The sequence below is a fragment of the Aquarana catesbeiana genome, linkage group LG06 (genome assembly GCF_042186555.1).
Source record: "Aquarana catesbeiana isolate 2022-GZ linkage group LG06, ASM4218655v1, whole genome shotgun sequence".
NCBI classification, from domain to species: Eukaryota; Metazoa; Chordata; class Amphibia; order Anura; family Ranidae; genus Aquarana; species Aquarana catesbeiana.
The window spans coordinates 94,141,693-94,165,043 of NC_133329.1; the positions used below are offsets into that span (position 1 = coordinate 94,141,693).

General features: G+C 43.8%; 1 protein-coding gene and 1 non-coding gene across 2 annotated transcripts; both read left to right on the forward strand.

Annotated features, from left to right (window-relative positions):
• Positions 1 to 25: 25 nt before the first annotated feature.
• RNF151 (ring finger protein 151) lies at positions 26 to 19,340 on the forward strand. The gene is made up of 5 exons (XM_073636456.1): positions 26 to 52; positions 4,082 to 6,933; positions 11,989 to 12,134; positions 14,552 to 14,648; positions 18,545 to 19,340. Exons 2-5 carry the CDS (start codon positions 6,886 to 6,888, stop codon positions 18,935 to 18,937), a joined length of 684 nt encoding a protein of 227 aa, XP_073492557.1. The 5' UTR covers positions 26 to 52; positions 4,082 to 6,885; the 3' UTR covers positions 18,938 to 19,340.
• LOC141101952 (small nucleolar RNA ACA64) lies at positions 3,410 to 3,542 on the forward strand. Its single transcript, XR_012235078.1, has one exon. It is a non-coding gene; the product is annotated as a small nucleolar RNA ACA64 (small nucleolar RNA).
• Positions 19,341 to 23,351: the final 4,011 nt, after the last annotated feature.

Consider the following 23,351-nt stretch of genomic DNA (forward strand, 5'->3'; position numbering starts at 1 on the left):
CCATATAAAGAGGTGACACGCGAACGCGCGTTCTCTTTCTTCCTAGACGGAGGTGAGTAAAGATGGGAGATGGGCGCTGGGGGCGTGCTGGGAAGATAGGCCCATGTGCTGGGGAGTGTCAGGACTTCTCCATACTGATAGCAGGGGGTGTGCTTCCCAGCTGCTGATTGGACATCAATTGGGCCCCATTCACTCTTCATGTTCTACATGACGGCATAGGGCTGCGCTACATATAAAAAGTGAGCCAATCAAGCTCAGCCCAATCAAGGGGTGTAGAGTTTTGGTGCATTTGCTGGCTGCGTCTTTGGCGCTATGAACCTTTTATGCTTTTACCCTTTTTGTGTTTGCAAACATGCATAACCGCTTCAGACCCAGAAGATTTACCCCCGTTCCAGACCAGGCCTTTTATTTGTAATACCGCACTGCAATGCTTTAACCATTTCAGTCCTGGAAGGATTCACCCCCCTTAATGACCAGGCCATTTTTTGCAATGCGTTCCTTTAACTGACAATCGTGCGGTCATGCAGCGCTGTCCATAGGACACATTTTAAATTCTAACTTATATCATTACTCTGAACTTACCAAAAGATGTGATCAGTCCAGGAAGAGTCAATTCCAAAACGGTCCGTCCCTCTTTGGGCATCATAGTCCTCTCCCCACCTGGGAGTGTCTACTGCCTGTGCTGGCCCAGCTCTTCCTTTCTCCCTACACGATCTATGTAGCATCAGGGGTAGTAGTGAATGGGAATACTATCGGGCGGCACAGTGGTGTAGTGGATAGCACTTTCACCTAGCAGCAAAAAGGGTCACTGGTTCGAATCCCAACCACGACATCTGCCTGGAGTTTGCATGTTCTTCCTGTGCCTGCGTGGGTTTCCTCCGGGTACTCCGGTTTCCTCCCACACTCCAAAGACATGCTGGTAGGTTAATTGGATCCCGTCTAAATTGTCCCTAATATGTATGAATGTGAGTTAGGGACCTTAGATTGAAAGCTCCTTGAGGGGAGGGACTGATGTGAATGTACAATGTATATGTAAAGCGCTGCGTAAATTGACGGGGCTATATAAGTACCTGAAATAAATAAAATAAAAATAAATAGTCAGATTTTGCTGACATCGCATTCAAGATGGCGGCACCCAGCAGCAGTCTCAGGACTTTTGCATTTCAACCCGAAGGAGGATTTTACTAATTTACTAATCCTTAGGCTCCGTGCACGCTAGCGTTTTTTTTTTTCTGCTCTTAGAAGATAGTGTTCTATGTGTCCATGCACACTGCTTTAGGCTATTAGCCTTTTTTGAGCCTCAGCGTCTAAGAGCAGAAATTTTTTTTTTTTTTTTTGTAGAGTTTTTCCAGCAGAAATGCTGCAAAAAGCTTATAGCGTTTTTTGAGGTTTTTTTCCCCCCTGCAAAAATGCCCATAAAATGTGAATGCTTTTAAATGCTCCTAAAAAGATATATTACCAGCGGTTTTATCCAGTGATTTTTTTTTTCCAGTGTTTTTAAGCTAAAAAAACTCTTGATTGCCTGGAACCTTAGTTGTGATGGCTGCATTCGTTTTCATTATTTAGGCTTTTCCACCCAGTGATCTGACCAGTGACACCTGTCAAAAGGTGGCCGTAGATGGCTCAAAAGTCAACCAGTTCAGTAGGGACTGGCAGCATTTTGATTAACCACTTGCCGACCGACGCACGCCGATATACGTCGGCACAATGGCAGCGGTGGGCAAATAGGCGTACCTGTACGTCCCCTTTAAGAGGCGGGGAAAGCAAGCGCGCCGCGTACAGCATGACCGTGCCCATGGGACCGGCCAACTCTATGTCCGCCGGTCTCCAGGCGATCGTGTCAGAGCCACAGAACGGGGAGATGCCTCTGTAAACAAGGCATTTCCCTGTTCTGCCTTGTGTCATGACAGAGATCACTGCTCCCTGTCATCACGAGCGGTGATCGCTGTTATGTGAGTTGAAGCCCTTCCCCCCCCACAGTTAGAATCACTCCCCTAGGACACACTTAACACCTTCATCGCCGCCTAGTGGTTAACCGCTTCCCTGCCAGTGTCATTTATACAGTAATCCGTGCATTTTTATAGCATTGATCGCTGTATAAATGACAATGGTCCCAAAATAGTGTCAAAAGTGTCTGAGGTGTCCGCCGCAATGTCGCAGTCACAATAAAAATCGCAGATCGTTGCCATTCCTAAAAAAAATGAAAAATGCCATAAAACTATCCCCTATTTTGTAGACGCTATAACTTTTGCGCAAACCAATCAATGTACACTTACTGCGATTTTTTTTTTTTTTTTTTTTCCCCGAAAATATGTAGAATACGTATCGGCCTAAACCGAGGGAAAAAAATGTTTTATATAGTTTTGGAGATATTTATTATAGCAAAAAGTAAGAAATTTTTTTTTTTCCAAAATTGTCGCTTTTTTTTTTTTTGTTTATAGCGCAAAAAATAAAAACCACAGAGGTGATCAAATACCACCAAAAGAAAGCTCTATTTGTGGGGAAAAAAAGGACGTCAATTTTGTTTGGGTGCAACGTGGCACGACCGCACAATTGTCAGCGCCGAATTGCAGTAATTGCTCTGGTCAGGAAGGGGGTAAAATCTTCCGGGGCTGAAGCGGTTAATCTATGGATGTTCAAGAGGAGTCGACCCAATAATCAGATTTTTCAAAGGGGATGAGGCAGCCAATCAGCTGCAGTGCTGATCAGTGTGTTCTGACACCAGGGAATCCCAACTGTCAGAATACAGTAGCGGAAGGGGGGGGGATTCCTCCATCCTCCTTGAGTGTGTGGATGGGGGGGATGCTATTCATTTTTTGATCAGCTGGATGATTTAAAAAAAAAAAAAAAAAAAAAAAAAATCTATAACCAGCTTTTTGGTGTCTCCACTAGAGCAGTGGTCATCAACCCTGTCCTCAGGGCCCACCAACAGGCCAGGTTGTATGTATTACCTTGGGGGGAGATGCAGACTAGAATACTGCAATCACTGAGCAGCGAATGATATCACCTGTGATGTATTTCAGTTATCCTGCAAACCTGGCCTGTTAGTGGTCCCTGAGGACAGGGTTGATGATCACTGCTCTAGAGGAACAGCAGCATTGACCATCTGAAAAAGGGAATTTTGTAAGAAATATCTCAGAACATTCAAATCCTCTTTAAACAGTTGCAGAAAGTTTTTTTTATAAAACCGGTTCAGCACATCCGGTGTGAGTGAATGAATTTTTATTTTTTTTTTTGAATGAGTGGGACTTGCAGGAAGTGATTGAGACTAAATATGAATTTCCCTGTTGTGGTTTCTACCAGGGAGAAGTAGATGTGACGTGTGATCAGAGGGACCTTGCCTGCTTTGTTAGGGCATCTTTGGTTTTATTAGTGGGATAAAATAAAGGGGGAATGGTTTCAAATGCGGCACGGCAGAAAATTGCCACTGGTCTATTCTGTAGCCAATTGGTAAGATCACCGTGCCTATATAAATATTAGCGTATCAAAGCTCATTGCCCATAACCTTGTGTGTGCGTAATGAGACCCGTACTCTAACATATTATTGGCATGCCTCTAACACATTGGCATGGTACCGCTTTAAGGCCACATGCTGGCCAGAGTTTGGAGACTATTTTGCTTAAGCTCCTTTAATATAGTGTAATTGAAGGTCAAGATTTAGTTTTGGATAGTGGAGGGAGATTAGAACACTTGTCAGGTTTTTATTGCAGTCTGTGCCCCCATTGGGGAGATTCACCCTCTGTCCTGGTAACTTATCGCCAAGAGTGAAAGAATCTTAAATTTTGGGTTTTCACCAGAATTGTGAACAAAGGGGAAATCTTTGGATTGGGACATTAGTTTGGTGACAACCAGCAACTTACTCTTCCTCTTGGCCATGGGACAGGAAGAGATTTCTCCCCAATGGGACCCAGATGGCAAAACGTTATAAACCTTCCTTTACTCAAAGGAAAAAAAACCTTTTGCCTTTAGTTCTGCTTTAAATTCGAACGTGGGGTGACTTTGCTTGCAAAATTCAAGGACTGAGTTGTACAGAGCTTTATTGTATAGTGTTGATTTATAAACAGTTCATTTCTTGTTTTAGGTCGTATACTGCGATCCAGACGTCTGGAAGAGGATGCTGTGGAATAGTATGCAGACATGGTCAAGAGGCTGAGTTCTTTTTAAGCAAATGTCAGAATGGGGAGAGAAACACTTATCTAAGGGACTTTGACCGAGGAACAATTGTTGGTGCGAGATGTTTGTTGTAGCATCACACAAACTGCTGAGCTCCTGGGGTTCCCACACACCAGTCTCAGGGGTTTACAGAGTGATGTGAGGGACAGAATACCACCTCCAGTAAGTGGAAGTTCTCTATCTCCTGGTTACTAAGAGAGGTGGGAAGAGAATGGCCAGTTTGCAAGCTAACGGAAAGTGCACAACTGCCCAGATAAACCACCCTTATAAGATAAATTCACCTTTTTAAAAAAAATGCACATCCATCATAATTTATTAAAAGCCTGCACTAGGTGCAATCTCAGGTTCCTGCAGACTGTCATTGTAGATGTCTGCCTGTTCCTTGTATGGGCAGGCAGTTACAGAATGACAGGAGGAATCAATGAACTGCCTAGAGTGCTGATCAGTGCCCTAGTAGTTCATTGAGAACTAAAAGTCGTCAGCCGCAATGGCTGATGGTAGTTTTAGTTCTCCCATTCATAGAACTTTGTAAATGAATGAAGCAACCTGGTGGGCGGAGCCCCGCATGGCCATGTTTTCAAATTGACAGCGGGTGCTGGGAGCAGATCCCCCCGCTCGCTATCACAGAGGGTGGTACAGAACTAAAATTGTGCAGCAGAATGTAGGCTTGTGTGTGGATGATTCATAGGCGCCATTGGATTTTACGATTTGACTCCCCAAGATCTCCAACTGCTGAACCAGGTTCAGAAGGTTGTTTTGACATTTAAGGTCACCTGCTTGACCTTGCTTACGGTATCCTTAGTTGCTGAGATGCTAAATGACAAAATGATGTCCTTAAAATAATATAAAAAGTTTAACAGATTTCAGAGACTGTTGTCTGGCAGACCTCAGATAGACTAACCAGGCCTTCAAAAAATATGCAAGAATCTGAATGTTTGGATATTCAGGTACATTATCTGCAAGCAGTCGGTTTCCAGTTCAGCAGCTCAGAGGTGCTGGGGTTTGTATGACTTCAGATTGGGAGCTAAGCCTGCCCTGCCTCTCAAGTTTCCCTTTTGGCCACCCTAATGGTCCAAAAGCAGTACTGACCAACAAATTATGTTCAATTTCTACTTGCTTTGACTATTATAATACAAGACGTCCAATATATTTGCTAGTCTGTCTTGTAGTGAAGTCTGTGGACTGCTGTGGGACTAGTGGTTTGCCCCTGAGGTAAAGGTAGCATCTATTATAGCATTCTCTGGCATTCAGCTAAGACTTTATTCACCTGTACTCTAGGGTTGGGGGTTAGATTCACTTGATTGGATACCTAGACTCTATAGAGAATACTGGAAAGCGATAAATTCCACTTACCAGTTGGGTGGTTGTTATAGCCCTCACACGTTAGTCAAGAACTGAAAGAGTACATGGTGTGAGAGGAACTCCAGGCTCCCCTAAAAAAAAAAAAAAAATTGTCAGCTACAAATTACTTTTATTAGGACACGTTCCTGTCCAGGGATCCAGCGCTGTCCTCATCCGAGTCAATTCTTCAATCGTGTTCAGGTGCAAGCGCTGGGATAGCAAGTAAGGGAAACAGGAAGTGAAGCCTTGCGGTTTCACAGCCAGTTTCCTAATGCGTATGCATGAGTCATGCTGTGCCTAGTCCCTGATCCCGTAGTCTTTTGGGTTTTGGTGGAGCTCTGCTTTGAGCCCGGGTTCACACTATACTCGGCTGCGGATCGCACAGGAGCGCTGTACGTTCCTGTTCCCCGTTTCAGGGACGAATCTGGGCCGATTTTATGCCTGAATTCGGCCCTGAAACTGAGCCAAAGACGCACAGCGTTTTTGTGCAGTGCGCTCCGCAGCCGCCCCCGGAGATATGTGAACCGGCTCCATAGGGACTCCTGCTATGCGAATTAGATGCGGAGAAATGCACATCTAATTTGCATAGGTGTGAACCCGGGCTAAGACTTTCTGGACTAGGTAATCAAGATAGCTGAAGGGTGCTAAGCCCAGAAGATTGGGGAGGTTGTTGGCAATGATGGTCAATGACACTGCATTGCTACAGAGGGTAGGTTTAGTGGGCATTAGTTCAGCTTGAAGGTGACTTCCAGTATAGAAGGGCCCTTACAATGAGCAGCTTTTACTATAGGATGGCAGGAGTGATGCTGGTTAGGTTTCAAAGGTATCGCTTTCTCTGGCAATGCGTTTCTTTGCAAGGCTGATAGAAGGTAAGTTCTAGGAATGTCTAATCACCTTGGATGGGCTAATCTGGAAAATGACTGAAGGGTGTAAATCGCTGTACAGAAGTAGAAGGTTATGGGGTGGAGTAGTACCTTGGGGCTTTCACATTTTGAGAATTTTGTTTGTAAATTGCCTTTTACAATTTTCTGTTTAAATGTAAAGTCATTATGTTTCTTTTGCAATATCAATAAAGTTCTATGAAAGTAATTCCCTTGTCTCCTTTGCACTGACTGCACTGTAAGTAATTTATGGCCCTGAGCCATCTGGAAACAATCGTTCACCTGGTGCTGAGCTGACTGCCCACAGTCCAGTGTGGCTTCATAACAATACACTGCAATATAAACAATACAGAGTAGTCAATTATCCAATAAGCAGGCTGGCCTGGTCGCCAGCAGTTGTAGAATAGCTGCTGACCAGCTGGAATAGTGTGGAATGGGAGCTTGTCGGGTTGGTGGTCAGTCTGCACATGATCTCTAATCTGAACATGACATGGATCTAGAAAGAGCAGAGCAGCAGATGGCTGTAGAAGAGGCAATGGTGAGTTGGTCTGTGGGATCTGTTCATTTCTGTTACTTGTACAACTTATTTACGTGTTTAGAGCTGTAAAACTTTTAGTGGTGGTAGCTTATACATTTCCTTAGCTAAATGGCAATTTTTAAATGCTTACTACAATGCCAGAGCTGATAAGAACTCAAACACCTGCTATTTGTGGCAGGCTGCCATTCCTTCATCATCTAAAAATGCAAACTGCTGGTAATTCTGACCCCCTTCACACCTGAGCGATCCTGATCGTGGGTGGAATCGCCGCAATTCCAGAACGCGTTTGGCTGTCATTAATAATGGCACCCTAAACGTGGGGCGCTTTTGCCGCGATTGTTAAGGGACAAAATGTGGTGCAAAAATCGCAGCGCCAAACGCTCCTGGCTCTGTTCCAAGATTTGGTACATGTGCTTCTTTGGAGTGGAGGGAGGCCCATTCAAATGAATGGTGCCGCTCCAAAAACGCTTCACTGAAAAACTGTTAGATCCATCAGGAAATATATTGTAGCACCAAATTATCCTAAGGGCCAGTTCACACAACATGCAGTCCAGTGTGTCTTTTTTTTTTTCTGCATCAAAAACACATGGAGTGTAGGTTATATGGTTTTCAATGGCATAGTTCACACCAGTGCTTGCAGTTCCAATGCGTTCCAGAAAAAAAAAAGAACATTCTGCATTTTTTCTGGACTGTACTGGAGCGCTGTAAAACGGATCAAAAACACACATGTCCTTTTCAAGGTTAAGAAAAAAAGCACTGGACTGCATCAAAAACGCGCATGCAAAAAAGCATCTGGACTGTTTCTATGGTGTGAACTGGTCCTTAATGATTTCACTTGTTTTCATCGGAGAAGCCTAATTACCTGTTCTTATTCTCATTGTAATACCACATATGTTATTAATGAGTTTTATTGTACCTTTTAATACTCTATAAATATTTGAAAGAGGGAAAAACATTTTAAAAATTATACACCGGGTAAATATAAACCTAACATGTCACACTTTAAAATTGTGTCTGCCCATGGAATGGCACCAAACTACTGTACTTTAAATTCTCTATAGGTGACATTTTAAACTAGTAACCTGTAAAAATTTTAGTCTGGCACTAGAATTATTATTCCACCTCTGATGTTCACGACGATGCCTCACGTGTGGTGCGATCACTGTTTACATATGCATGAGGGACTTGCGTTTGGATTTGCGTATCCAAGGGGGGGATGGGGGCACTTGAAATTATTTTTAATCTAACATTTATTTTTTTACACACATTTTTTTTTTTTTTTTTTATTCACTTTATTGCTGTCACAAGGAATGAACATCCCTTATGACAGTATGGGCTGTGACAGGTCCTCTTTATGGAGAGATCTGGGTTCTTTTAGACTGCAAATCTCTCCTGGCCTCCAATGCAGCTGATCGGCTGCTTTCCTGGCCGCTAACGTCAGGTAAACAGAGGCAGAACCGTGGTGATATCCTTGTTTTCCAGGGTCACAGAGATGAAAGAACAATATCAGTTCCTTCACAGTGCTGTGCAGCCATTGCCATCAGAATGCTCCTGGGCTCCCCAATTGGTCAGGAGAGCCCAGGGAAAGGCGGCGGGAGGGGGGGACCCCCATTCCACTGCCCGCAGAAGTGATTAAGTGGTTGTTCAGCCACTCTAATCACTTCTGCCTTACTGGGAATCGCTGGCTGAAAATTCAGATATCGCATTGCCTGTAGCTGCAGGCCTAATACCAGTATAATCACTGCAAGCCGAGGACGTCATATGATGGTCTACAGTCAGCAAGTTAAAAGCTCCAGGTTACCTGAGTGCATTGTGTGTAACAATTCTACCAAGGTCAGTCTAATGGGAAGGTGAGTTACCTGGAGCCTATGTTAAGAATCTACCTCTGCATACTTGCCATTTTCAGTGTATTTGAATAGGGAAAGTATCTTGATCCAGTTTTGAACAATTCAGTTTTTAAACAAAGCAGTGTATGATCCAGCCATTCTCAACCAGGGTTCCTATGATGTTGCTTGCGGTTCTTTGAGCTGTGGCCAATTGACTTCCCATCTGATACTGCTTGCATATTTCCTGGTCCAACACCATTTTCCAGAGACCACATTATGACACCAACCTTTTTAGCTGCTGTAAGGGTGGTAACCTTCACGATCACCAGTGTAAGGGACATTCTTCCCACTGACCCCCCTTGGGTAATTTTAGTAGGGTTTTCCTGAGAGTTTGTTGACCATCTCATTCCAAACCATGTGGATTGATATAAAGTTCGACTCCCCTTGTGACTATAACTTCCTCCACTTTAATTCGAAGACTTTTCACAAGATTTCAGTATGTCTGGGAATTTGTGCCCATTCAGCCAAAAAAGCATTTGTAAAGTCTGATGAGATGGCATGTTGATTGTGAAGACCTGGTTTGCAATCAATGTTCAAATTTATACCAAAGGAGTCTTCCCTAAAATATGGCATTCCACCAAGTTGGAAATGCAGCGTTGTCTACAATGTCTTTGTATGCTGTAGCAATGACAGTGCCCTTCAATGGAAGCACATGAACCAGAGGTGTAACTAGAAACTTCAGGACCCCAGTGCAAGAAACAAAGGCCCCACACTGTGCCCAAACGCCAGGGCCCAGTCGCAAGCGTGACCCTGGTAGTTCTGCAGCTGGTGTCAGTATTAAATTTTTTACCATTCCATTGATTTCTTTTTTACAATTTTTTAGGAGCCCGTTGGGGGGCTTTGGTGAAATATAAGGGGTCTAAACAGACCTCTGATGTTTAATCTTTAAGACCAAGAAAGCTTGAGGACACAGCCTCAGTCTCCATCTCTACAGCCTGTACAGAGCTTCTCATTTTTTGCAAACTGAAACATAGTAAACCCAGTGTACTATGCTTTAGTTATGTATGAACAGAATCCGTGATCAGTACCGATCACTGACTCTATTCGATGAATAAAGTATAACTAAAGGCAAAACTTTTTTTTTGTTTTGGATAGTGCAGAGAGATTAGAATGCTTTTCAATTTGTATTGCTGTCTGTACTCCCATTAACCACTTCCGGCCCGGCCCATAGCAGATGACGGCTGGGCGGTGGTTCAGTTATCCTGACTGGGCGTCATATGACATCCTGCAGGATAACACGCCGCCCCCCTCCGGCGGAGACTCTTTACCAGGTGATCAGCCGTGTCCAATCACGGCTGATCACGATGTCAATAGGAAGAGCTGTTGATCGGCTTTTCCTTACCCGCGTCTGACAGACGCGAGTAGAGGAGAGCCGATCGGCGGCTCTCCTGCTGGGGGGGGTGTGTGTCTGTGCTGATTGTTTATCAGCACAATCTCCCCTCGGATGACCACACTGGACCACCAGGGAAGGGGGCAACATGTGAATGGCCAGGTATGTACCCCATGGCCATCCACATGTGCCCAGTCAGTGCCCACAAATGGGCACTGATTGGCACCATTATATTGCATTGATGCCCAGCAATGCCACCCTCAGGGGCAATGGTGCCACCCATAAGTACCCATCAATGCCACCTATGAGTGCCCAACAGTGCCGCATACCAGTGCCACCTCATTGATGTCACCTCATCGGTGCCCGTCATTGAAGAAGAAAACGTACTTATTTACAAAAATTTTTAACAGAAACAAAGAAAAACTTGTTTTTTTTTTCAAAATTTTCGGTCTTTTTTTATTTGTTGCGCAAAAAATAAAAACCGCAGAGGTGATCAAATACCACCAAAAGAAAGGTTTGGTCTATTTGTGGGAACAAAATGATAAAAAAATTGTTTGAGTACAGTGTAGCATGACCGCACAATTGTCATTCAAATTGCGACAGCGCTGAGAGCTGAAAATTGGCCTGGGCGGGAAGGTGTCTAAGTGCCTGGTATTGAAGTGGTTAAGGAGGCCCACCCTCTCTAGTAGTCCTGTTCTGTTATTGCAAGTGAAAGTAAAAGGAGATCCCAAAATTTGGGTTGTTCCCAGAAAAGTAATAGTGGACAAATCTTCCAATGGGGACACTAGTTCTGGTGACCAGGGAGTCCCCAAGGGATTCCCTTGATTTGTAGGGATTTCCTCTCACTTCCTGTTTGGCTATGGGACAGGAAGTGAAGGGAACTCTACTCAATGGGACGTAGATAGTGAAAAATAAAATCTGACGGGTTTCAACCCTCCCTTGCTCTATCCAAAAAAAAAAAAAAAAAAAGTTTTCCTATAGTTCTACTTTAAAGCCTCGTACACACAATCAGATTTTCCGCAGACAAAGCGCCAGACTTTTGTCCAAATGATGTGTGCCGTGAACTTGTCTTGCATACAAACTGTACACAATTGTCGGCCAACAACCACGAACGTAGTGATGTACTACGAGGAATTTCAGCTCTTGAGCACCACGCTTTGAGAACCTTCTGCTAATGTCGTGTTTGGTGGGCATTGATTCTGAGCATGCGTGTTTGTACTTTGGACTTTTGCAAGACGGACTTGTGGACACACGATAGGAAAATCTGACAACAGACCGTTGTCTGCTGAAAATTTACTAGCCTGTCATCCAACATTTGTTGGCGGAAAGTTGGACAACAATTGTCTGATGGAGCGTACTAATGGTTGGATTTTAGGCTAACAGTCTGTCATCACACAATTCCTGGCCGAAAATCCGATCGTGTGTACGAGGCTCGAGACAAGGAAGGGGCTGGCAAATGACACATTTGCCAGCCCCTTCCTTGTCTAAAGCCTCGTACACACACAGCTGGTGGGAGAGGGGAACCCAGCAACGCTGTGGGAGATGAGGGAGAGCATAGGAGGGGGTTGGCATGTAGAGGAACCGATCCCCCTCCATAATCCTACAGTCCCTGAAAAGCTGTTGGAGGAAAATGGAGGGGATCGGTTCCTCTACATGCCGCCCCTCCTATCCAGGTGTACAGGGGGCAATTGCAACCCTTGTATGTACACCCCTAACCTGAACTTTAATTCCGAAGAACGTCCACCTACTTTCAGTCATATAGTGTACATGAACTGCCTGAATTAATTTACATCTGAAATTGTAAAGTCATGTACCTAAAAGACTTCAATGTGATTTTAGGGTGGTGGATACGATCTAGAAATCTTTGCTGAAAATCCAGATGATGATCTCCTCTGCTCAATATGCCATGGAGTGCTGCGGTGTCCGGTCATGGTATGCTGTGGTCACATCTTCTGCAGGAAATGTATCTTACAATGGCTAAAGAGGTGAGCTGTTTATTAATATCGTGCTTCAAGTTCTTCATACACGTCTGTTCTTTATAGAGCCTGGAATCTGATTCCACTCCTTCCTAGGTCACCTCCTTGCTCATTAGACAGAGGAGACAATACTCACATTGGTGGTGAGAGGCAAAATATAAAGCTGAGCCAAGAAATAACAGTGCCACTCTCTGACTATGTCGTGGTCAGAATCCTTTAGTCAGATCAAACTGCATATATATATATATATATATATATATATATATATATATATATATATATAATTGATTTAGAATGCACCTTTCCCCGTAGTCTTCTGGGACGCATCACAGGTCCCAGAAGACTACGGGACCATTCAAAAGGCACGGCTTGCTCATGCGCAGTAGGAAATGGCTGTGAAGCCGCAACTTCCGTTTTCCCTTACTTGAAATGCCAGCGCCTTCACCCGAAGCCGATTAAATAATCAGCTCAGGTGATAATGTTGCTGGATCCCTGGATAGGTAAGACCTTAAATTAAAAGTCAGTATCTACAGTATTTGTAGCTGCTGACTTTTCATTTTTTTGTGGGGGGGGGGGGGCCTGGAGCTCCTCTCTAACTGTATATTTAGCTGGGTTTAGCTTTAGGCTGGGTTCACATTGCAGATGGCCGCGGATCGCAGCAGGGGTCCGGTGCGTCCCCCTTCTTCATTTCAGGGACAAATCAGGGCTGAATCTTTGCCTGAATTTGGCCCTGAAATTGAGTCAAAGACGCACAATTTGCTCTGCAGCCACTATAGAGAGCTGGTCACAATCTCCTGTCATGCGAATTGGATGCAGAGAAAATCCGCATTCAATTCTCATGGTGTGAAGCCAGCCTTAAAGAGGAAGTAAACCCTGATGGGTTTTACGTCCTTTTTTTCCCCTGCAAAGTAAAAGCATAATGGGCTAGTATGCATTGCATACTAGCCCATTATGTACCACTTACCTGCAATCAAAGCCTGCGCTGTCACTGATGGTGGCCGCATCCATCTTCGCCCCTCTTCCAGTGCCACGGACTCCGGCTCTGTGACTGTCCGGAGTTGTGTGACGTCACTCCCGCGCATGCGTGTGTGAGCTGCCAGTCGCGGCACACGCTGGGGAAGAAATGGCACAGAGGGCCGTTTCTTCACTGCTCATGCACCGATGACCTTGTCGGCGCACTGCAAGGTAAATATTTCCTAAATGGTACGCGTTTAGGAGATATTTTCAGTACATACAGGTAAGCCTTATCATAGGCTTACATATGTGTAAAAATGTCTTGGGGGTCTACAACCACTTTTAGGCGTCAGCATACCAAGACATTTTGGACAATTTCATGCTCCCGGCTTTGTGGGAACAAATTGGGGACGGCCCCTTTCTGTTCCAACATGACTGCGCACAGGTGCACAAAGCAAGGTCCGTAAAGGCATTGATTAAGCGGGATGGGGGTGGAGAAACTTGACTGACCTGCATAGAGTCCTGACCTCAACCCAATAGAACACCTTTGGGATGAATTAGAGCGCAGACTGCGAGCCAGGCCTTCTCGTCCAACATCAGTGCCTGACCTCACAAATGCGCTTCTGGAAGAATGGTCAAACATTCCCATAGAGACACTCCTAAACCTTGTGGACAGCCTGACCAGAAGAATTGAAGCTGCAAAGGGTGGGCCAACTCAATATTGAACCCAACAGAATAAGATGTCATTAAAATTTATGTGCATGTAAAGGCAGGTGTCATGATACTTTTGGTAATATAGTGTGTATATATTGTACATTCACATCAGTCCCTGCCCTCAAGGAGCTTTCAATCTAGGGTCCATAACTCACATTCATGTACTAGGGCCAACTTAGACAGGAGCCAGTTAACTTACAAGCATATCTTTGAAGTGTAGGAGGAAACTGGAGTATCCAAAGGAAACCCGCACAGGGAGAACATGCAAATCCCAGGCAGGTAGTGCTGTGGTTGGGATTCGAACCAACAACCCTAGTGCTGCAAGGTGGAAGCGCTAACCACTTAGCCACTGTGCTGCCCACGATGGCGGAGTTGAGTAATAGCCTCACACCACAGCACAAGTGTCTCCTAATGCAGAAAAGGAGAGGGGGCGTGTCATTCGAATTCTAAAAATGACTGCAGATTACAGAGTGCATTGGATTTTATTCTGGTGCCTAGTAGACTGCACATTCATATTTATTGTACAACTGATGTACCAGCGAAACTGCAGGCTGACAGTACAATATCTATCTGACTGCACATATCGTATACTGCATTTCTGTGACTTCAGCCGAGCTTTAATGAGCCAAGTTTAAAGGAGAACTCCAGGAAAAGCTCATGCAGTCTTAAATATACAATAAGCAATTATATGTCTGCTTTCTGCTTCTCTCCTGCTGTTTGGGGGCATCTTGCAAAACTCTGGTCTTTCCTTATTCCAGGCAGCAGACCTGTCCCTGCTGTAGAACAGAGGTGAAGGGCAAATTATTAGTGCAGATGCACAAGCTAAAGAAGAGAATTAACCGCCTGCAAGTCAAGGTAAGGTCTGAGCACTCCCTTCTGTACATCGTCCAGGTTTACACTTTCTGCACCCCCCCCCCGGTAATCCAACTGTCTTCTTGTGTTACCCCATCCTACCCCCCATTCTACTCACCTGGCTGCACTTAAAGCAGAACTAAACCCATCAAATTACCAGTTAAAAAAAAAAAAAGAGAACAGTTACATTCTCAGCATGCCAGGATAGCTAACTGTCACGTTCGTTTGTACATTCAACCAAAGTGTCAAACCATCGAATGGCTGGTTTTATAACTGATCACATGTGCAGCACCATGGCAGTTGTAAATCAAACAGCCATAAAGTGGAACTTTACCCATAACAACTTGATACAAAATAATGTTTTTTTAGCAAGGAACATACATTCCACATTAATAATTATGCTACCCATAGGCGTGCGCACAGGGTGTGCTAGGTGTGCCTGGGCACACCCTAATAACCCTGTGCTCGGCAGATTTCCCCTGCTGCTTGACTGCAGAGAAAGGGACTGGGGAATCTCCTGTCCTCAGTCCCTTTCTCTGTCTTAAAAGTGAGACATCAGGGGTCTATTTCGACCCCTGACATTTCAACAAAACCCCTCAATGGGGCTCCTAAATATAATTGTAAAAAACAATAATAAAAAATTATTGTAAAAAAAATTGTATAAATAAATATTATTTAGGGTACTTATATGGTGCAGTCAATTTACGCAGCGCTTTGCATATACATTGTACATTCACATCAATCCCTACCCTCAAGAAGCTTACAATCTAAGGGCCCTGAGTGTGGGAGGAAACCCACACAGACACAGTGAGAACATGCAAACTCCAGGCAGGTAGTGTTGTGGTTGGGATTCGAACCAGCAACCCTTTTTACTGCTAGGCAAGAGTGCTACCCACTACACCACTGTGCCACGCTTTATTTAAAAAAAAAATTAAAAAAAGTAAACTACTGACACCACACCAATCTGTGTCCTTCTGACACCGTCCACTTCTCTACTGACACCAACCTCTGCCCTACCTACATTGTTTAACTCTCTACCGGAACTGTCCATTGCTATATAATATATATACACACACACACACACACGTGTGTTTGAGTTTTGGGGTGTATACCCTATGTCAATAGGCTGCACACACCTATGATGCTACCAAAATTAGTGTGTGTTGCAAATTGCCTCCAGCAGTGTTCATGGTTTTTCTTGCTGGGGGCCCCTGAACAGCAGTAACTCATAAACGAAACCCTTGGATTTAACAGTTGCAAAAAACAATTATATTCCTGGAATCCCAGGAATGTAACTGTCAAATTTGCTTGTGTCCTCAACCAAACTGTCAAACCATCAAATGGCCTGATCCCATGTGCAGCACCGTGACAGTTGCAGATCAAACAGAAGCAGTTTCCTTAGCTGTAAAGGATAGGAGGTTTTAATTCCGCTTTAAGGTTGTCAGCAGATTGGCCTCTAGATTCAGCAGTGCCTAAAAATGGAGAGCAACTGAGCATGTGCAGAGCAGGGTGATAAGTGTATTACTGGATATTAAACAGTATATTATTTTAAGGCCCCTTTCACACTGGAGCAAGGGCGGCATCGGCGGTAAAGCGCCGCTATTGTAAGCGGCACTTTACTGTCGGTATTCAGCCGCTAACGGGGCAGTTTTACCGCCCCGCTAGCGGCCGTTTTTCGCATAATTATTGTGCCAGTTGCGACACGTGATTAACACTTCTGCTCTATAACACGGCAAAGCTTCATGTCTTGAGTTTTGGTCCACCCATCGACCTAAAATCAAATTGGTTACCCTAGATTGCTGCATTATAATTGCTTTGTTTATAAATAATGCATGTGAAATAATATGCCTTGTACAGTATCTCACAAAAGTGAGTACACCCCTCACATTTTTGTAATTATTTTATTCTATCTTTTCATGTGACAACACTGAAGAAATGACATTTTGCTACAATGTAAAGTAGTGAGTGTACAGCTTGTATAACAGTGTAAATTTGCTGTCCCCTCAAAATAACTCAACACAGCCATTAATGTCTAAACCGCTGGCAACAAAAGTGAGTACACCCCTAAGGGTACTTTCACACTGGGGCGTTGGCGGTAAAGCGCTGCTATTTTTAGCGGCGCTTTACTGTTGTTTTAGCTGTGTTTTTCGGCCGCTAGCCCTGCTAGTGGCCAAATAAAGGGTTAAAAGCGCCCGCATCGCATTGCAGGGGCTTTAGCGGCGCTGCCCATTGATTTCAATGGGCAGGGGCACTTTAGAAGTGGTGTATACATCACTCCTAAAGCGCTGCAAAGATGCTGCTTGCAGGACTTTTTTAACGTCCCGCAAGCGCACCGCTCCAGTGTGAAAGCCCAACAGGAGAGGCACTTTGCAGGCATTATTTTTAGCACTATAGTGCCTGTAAAGCGCCTCAGTGTGAAAGTAGCTTAAGTGAAATTGTCCAAATTGGTCCCAAAGTGTCCATATTTTATGTGGCCACCATTATTTTCCAGCACTGCCTTAACCCTCTTGGGCATGGAGTTCACCAGAGCTTCACAGGTTGCCACTAAAGTCCTCTTCCACTCCTCCATGACGACATCACAGAGCTGGTGGATGTTCGAGACCTTGCGCTCCTCCACCTTCCATTTGAGGATGCCCCACAGATGCTTAAAATGGGTTTAGGTCTGGAGACATGCTTGGCCAGTCCATCACCTTTACCCTCAGCTTCTTTAGCAAGGCAGTGGTCATCTTGGAGGTGTGTTTGGGGTCGTTATCATATTGGAATACTGTCCTGCAGCCCAGTCTCTGAAGGGAGGGGATCATGCTCTGCTTCAGTATGTCACAGTACATGTTGGCATTCATGATTCCCTCAATGAACTGTAGCTCCCCAGTGTTGGCAGCACTTATGCAGCCCCAGACCATGACACCCCCACCACCATGCTTGACTGTAGGCAAGACACACTTGTCTTTGTACTCCTCACCTGGTTGTCGCCACACACGCTTCACACCATCTGAACCAAATAATTTTATCTTGGTCTCATCAGACCACAGGACATGGTTCCAGTAATCCATGTCCTTAGTCTGCTTGTCTTCAGCAAACTGTTTGTGGGCTTTCTTGTGCATCATCTTTAGAAGAGGCTTCCTCCTGCTACAACAGCCATGCAGACCAATTTGATGCAGTGTGCAGCGTATGGTCTGAGCACTGACAGGCTGACCCCCCGCCCCTTCATCTTCTTCAGCAATGCTGGCAGCACTCATACGTCTATTTCCCTAAGACAACCTCTGGATATGACTCTGAGCACGTGCTCTCAACTTCTTTGGTCGACCATGGCGAGGCCTGTTCTGAGTGGAACCTGTCCTGTTAAACTGTTGTATGGTCTTGGCCACCGTGCTGCAGCTCAGTTTCAGGGTCTTGGCAATCTTCTTATAGCCTAGGCCATCTCTATATAGAGCAACAATTCTTTTTTTCAGATCCTAAGAGAGTTCTTTACCATGAGGTGCCATGTTGAACTTCCAGTGACCAGTATGAGAGAGTGAGAGCGATAACACCAAATTTAACACACCTGCTCCCCATTCACTCCTGAGACCTTGTAAAAATAACGAGTCACATGACACCGGGGAGGGAAAATGGCTAATTGGACCCAATTTGGACATTTTCACTTAGGGGTGTACTCACTTTTGTTGCCAACGGTTTAGACATTAACGGTTGTGTGTTGAGTTATTTTGAGGGGACAGCAAATTTACACTGTTATACAAGCTGTACACTCACTACTTTACATTGTAGCAAAGTGTAATTTCTTCAGTGTTGTCACATGAAAAGATAGAATAAAATATTTACAAAAATGTGAGGGGTGTACTCACTTTTGTGAGAATACTGTATATATAAATATGTTTTTTTTTTTGTTTTTTTTAAATTAATAGTGCCCTAATGAAGCACACGGATGTCCTGCCATCTTTCCTCTGTTGCGGACTGAAGAGCATGCGGAGAGTTGCGCCTTTGGGCTGCTTAGTTGCTCCAACGAGGGCTGCCCCGCTGAGGTTCTGCGGAAGGACATTTGCGAGCACAGCCAGACCTGCCAGTTTTGGCGCGATGTGTGTCACATGGGCTGCGGTACCTTGCTGACGCCCGAAAACCGAGAGGAGCATAACTGCTACATGGAGCTGAAGGAGCTCTACAACAAACAGCTGCATAAGCTGCGTCAGAAAGCCCGAAGGATAGAGAGTCTGACGACCCAGATGAGCCGACAGATACAGCTGCTCAGCGAGGGGCTGGAGGGAGCCGAAGCTGCCACCTCTACACAAGAACCACAATAGACCAGGCTGGGCCTGGCTACGCAGTGTAGATATGTTGCCGGTGACAGAGGGGTCAATTTACTAAGTTAAACAACGGGCAAAAAAAATGCGGTAAAATAACGCTCGCGGTAAATCCGTTTTAAAAGTGCAATTCACTAGGAATTTTGCTTTAAATACCGAATGTGGTGTTTGTTCGATTTACCGGTAATTACCACATTATTTAATGCGGTAATTTATCGCATTGAGCTGGTTGCTAAGGAGCGGGCTGTAAAAGACGGATGCTGCATCCTTTACAACATATGACTCATCAGCTGTCAGTGGGGAATGTAAATAAAACATGCCGGCAATTAAAAATTATGAAAAAAAAAAACTGCGTGGGGTCCCCCCAATGCATACCAGGCCCTATGGGTATGGTATGGATTTTCAGGGGAACCCCACGCCAAAAAAAAAAAACGGCATGGTGTCACCCCCAAAATCCATACCGGACCCTTAACTGGGCATGCAGGTTGAGGGCATGTGGCCTGGTATAATTCTATGGGGGGGGGGGGCACTTGCTTGCTGGCTCGTCATACTCCCTTTCCTGACCTGCATGCTCGGATAAGGGTCTGGTGTGGATTTTGGGGGGAACCCCACGCCAAAAAAAAAAAACGGCATGGTGTCTCCCCCAAGATCCATACTGGACCCTTATCTGGGCATGAAGGTTGAGGGCATGTGCCTTGGTATACTTCTAGTGTGGGGGGGGGGGGGCGCTTGCTTGCTGGCTCGTCATACTCCCTTTCCTGACCTGCATGCTCGGATAAGGGTCTGGTGTGGATTTTGGGGGGAACCCCACGCCGTTTAAAAAAAAAAAAAAAAAAATGTAATTGCTGGTGTTCTATCGAATAGTGCAGACCGTCGGATAATGCGTAATGCGTATGCGCAGTACGTACCGTCATGCCAGCTGATCTCCCAATGACACGCGTGACATGCATGTCATCATCTCTGCCTGGTCCAAGCAGAGAAAACGTAAAATTCATTGAGGGGATGCAAAATGTTCTCTGGATGGTGCCCATGCTGAGCAAGTCACCTTCTGTGTTCAGTAAGCAGCATGGCAGCCGCTCAGCATGAAACCTGGAAGCTAGTGGAGATTACTGGAGAGGTGGTGCCCAGTACAGTGATTTGCAGCTTCCAAGGAGATCCCACAGGTATGGCACATACATACATACATACTTACATTGGTCCAACATAAAGAAGAAAAAATATCCATGCCTGGAATTTGGCTTCAATAACATCTGGCATGCAGGAAAACTGATGGCAGCCAATCAGGTTCTAGCATTCATAGCGCAGGATAGCGAGTGACAGCAGGCATCAGATCAGCTACTGTTTCTTCCGGTATTTTTAGGGCTCATTCACATTAACAGGTAGCGGTACCTCTACTCACTAAAGGCTGCACTATTGAACAACTCAGTAGAAGTTTAATTTATTTTTTATTACTTTTTAATACAGAATCCTGTGTACTGTGCTGAGATGTAAGCCTTGTTTGGAGTGCAGAAAGAAGAAAAGGCAAAAACATTATTATATATTTTATTATATAGAATGAAAAGCTATGTGTGAGAAACTATGGTGCAGCGTGAACATTTGTAATAAAAATATCCATCATCCGCATTGCACTCTGTCTGCTAAATTGTTCATTTTCTGCCTAATAAATCAATGTGTAAATGAAATCCACACATTTTTATTTATTTTCTGTATATATGCACATACATACTTTTTATTTACTATTTATTATGGGTACATACAGTATATAGCACCATCAATGTACGCAGCACTTTACACATACAGTATATTATATATTCACATCAGTCCCTGCCCTCAAGGCTCTTACAATCTAATCAATATATTTACACTCTGATCTGCCATAACTTTATGGCCACCCATCTAATATTGAGTACGCCCCCCTTTGCCACCAAAACAGCCCTGACCCATCCAGGCATGGACTCCACTCGATCTCTGAAGGTATGCTGGGGTCTCTGGCACCAAGCTGTCAGTAGCAGATCCTTAAGGTCCTGTAAGTTGCGAGGTGGGGGCCTCCGTGGATCAGACTTATTTTTCCAGCACATCCCACAGATGCTCAATTGGTTTGAGATCTGGAGAATTTGGAGGCCAAGTCAACACCTCAAACTTGTTGTGTTCCTCCAATCATTCTTGGACCATTTTTGCAATGTGGCAGATCACACTATTCTTCTGAAAGAGGCCACTGCCATCAGGGAATACCATTTTCATGGAGGGGTGCACTTGGTCAGCAACCATGTTTAGGTAGGTGGTACGTGTCCAGTAACATCCACATGAATGGACAAAATCCAGAAGTGGTAGAAAGAGAAATATCACCGCTATAGGACAGTCAATCAGGAACCGACCTCTCCTCCAGGCTGGAAGCCACAGGTGCTGGCAATGCTTGTAACAATGAAGTTTTAAGAAAAGTCCTGGACGGCCTCACTCAAATCATTTTCGCCTTTATTGAATAAAATCAACAAGAATACATGCCACAGCAGAACATGCAGGGGAGCTGACGCGTTTCACACTTTAAACAGAGCTTAATCATAGCACTAGTGCTTAATCATATGATTAAGCACTGTAGTGTGAAACACGTCAGCTCCCCTGCATGTTCTGCTGTGGCATGTATTCTTGTTGATTTTATTCAATAAATGCGAAAATTATTTGAGTGCGGCTGTCCAGGACTTTTCTTAAAGCTTCATCCACATGAATGGACCCGAAGTCTCCCAGAAGAACATTGCCCAAAGCATCGCACTGCCTCCACCGGCTTGCCTTCTTCCCAATACTGCATCCTGGTACCATCTCTTCCCCAGATAAGTGACACACACACACCAGGCTATTCATATGATGTAAAAGAAAATGTGGTTCATCAGACCAGGCCACCTTCTCTCATTCATCCGTGGTCCAGTTCTGATGCTCACATGACCATTATAGACACTTTTGGCTGTGCAAACGAGTCAGCATGGGCACCCTGACTGCTCTGCCGGCTACTCAGCCCCATACACAACTGTGGTACCCATTTTGTCTGCTTTCAGCACATCTACTTCAGGGACAACATGTTCACTTGTCGTCTAAAATATCTCATAGACTTTCAGATAGCATATTGTAATGAGACAATCAATGTTAGTCACATAAGCTTATCAGTGGTCATAAAGTTACGGCTGATCGGTGTAGGGCTGAAACAACTAATCGATTAATTGACAACTAATTGATTATGAAATTAATCGATTACTATTTTCATAATCGATTAATCGGCCAGTAACATAATGGGGTTAAAAAAAAACTAAAATGAGCCCTTTATAGTACAAAAAGAGCAAATAATCACTGCTGTAAATATTACTTTCACATTTCTACTGTAAAAAAAATGAACCCCTTACAGTAGTGATTATTTGCTTTTTTTGTATTTATAAAGGGATCATTTTAGTTTTTTTAACTCCATTATGTTACTAAATGTCTTAGACCTGGTTCACAGCTATGTGTTTTTTGGTGCTTTTTGCAGAAACACACTACAGTTCATTTATATGGTTCACATCTATGCTTTTTTCAGCCATAGCGTATTTGGAAAGGATCAGGGACTTTTTTTTTTAATGCAAAAACTGTGCTTTTTTGGCTCAACATACTTCAATGGAGAAGCTGCAGAAAGGCATGTAATACGTTTTTGCGGCAATTTGTGTTTTTTAATCTGCCCAACAACAAACTGGCCCAAAAAAATACAAAAACGCAAATCGCAGCAAAATCATGTGCGCAAAAATCAAAACGCACTCTAATAGTATATACAGTATATCTCTTCTAATAGTATATATCCCCTCTAATAGTATATACAGTATATCTCTTCTAATAGTATATACAGTATAACCCCTCTAATAGTATATACAGTATATCTCTTCTAATAGTATATATCCCCTCTAATAGTATATACAGTATATCTCTTGTAATAGTATATACAGTATATCTCTTGTAATAGTATATACAGTATATCTCCTCTAATAGTATATACAGTACATCTCCTCTAATAGTATATACAGTATATCTCCTCTAATAGTATATACAGTATATGCCCTCTAATAGTATATACAGTATATGCCCTCTAATAGTATATACAGTATATCTCCTCTAATAGTATATACAGTATATCTCTAATAGTAAATACAGTATATCTTCTCTAATAGTAAATACGGTATATCTCTCCTCTAATAGTATTTACAGTATATCTCTAATAGTAAATACAGTATATCTTCTCTAATAGTAAATACAGTATATCTACTCTAATAGTAAATACAGTATATCTCCTCTAATAGTATATACAGTATATCTCTTCTAATAGTATATATCCCCTCTAATAGTATGTACAATATCTCTTCTAATAGTATATACAGTATATCTCCTCTAATAGTAAATACAG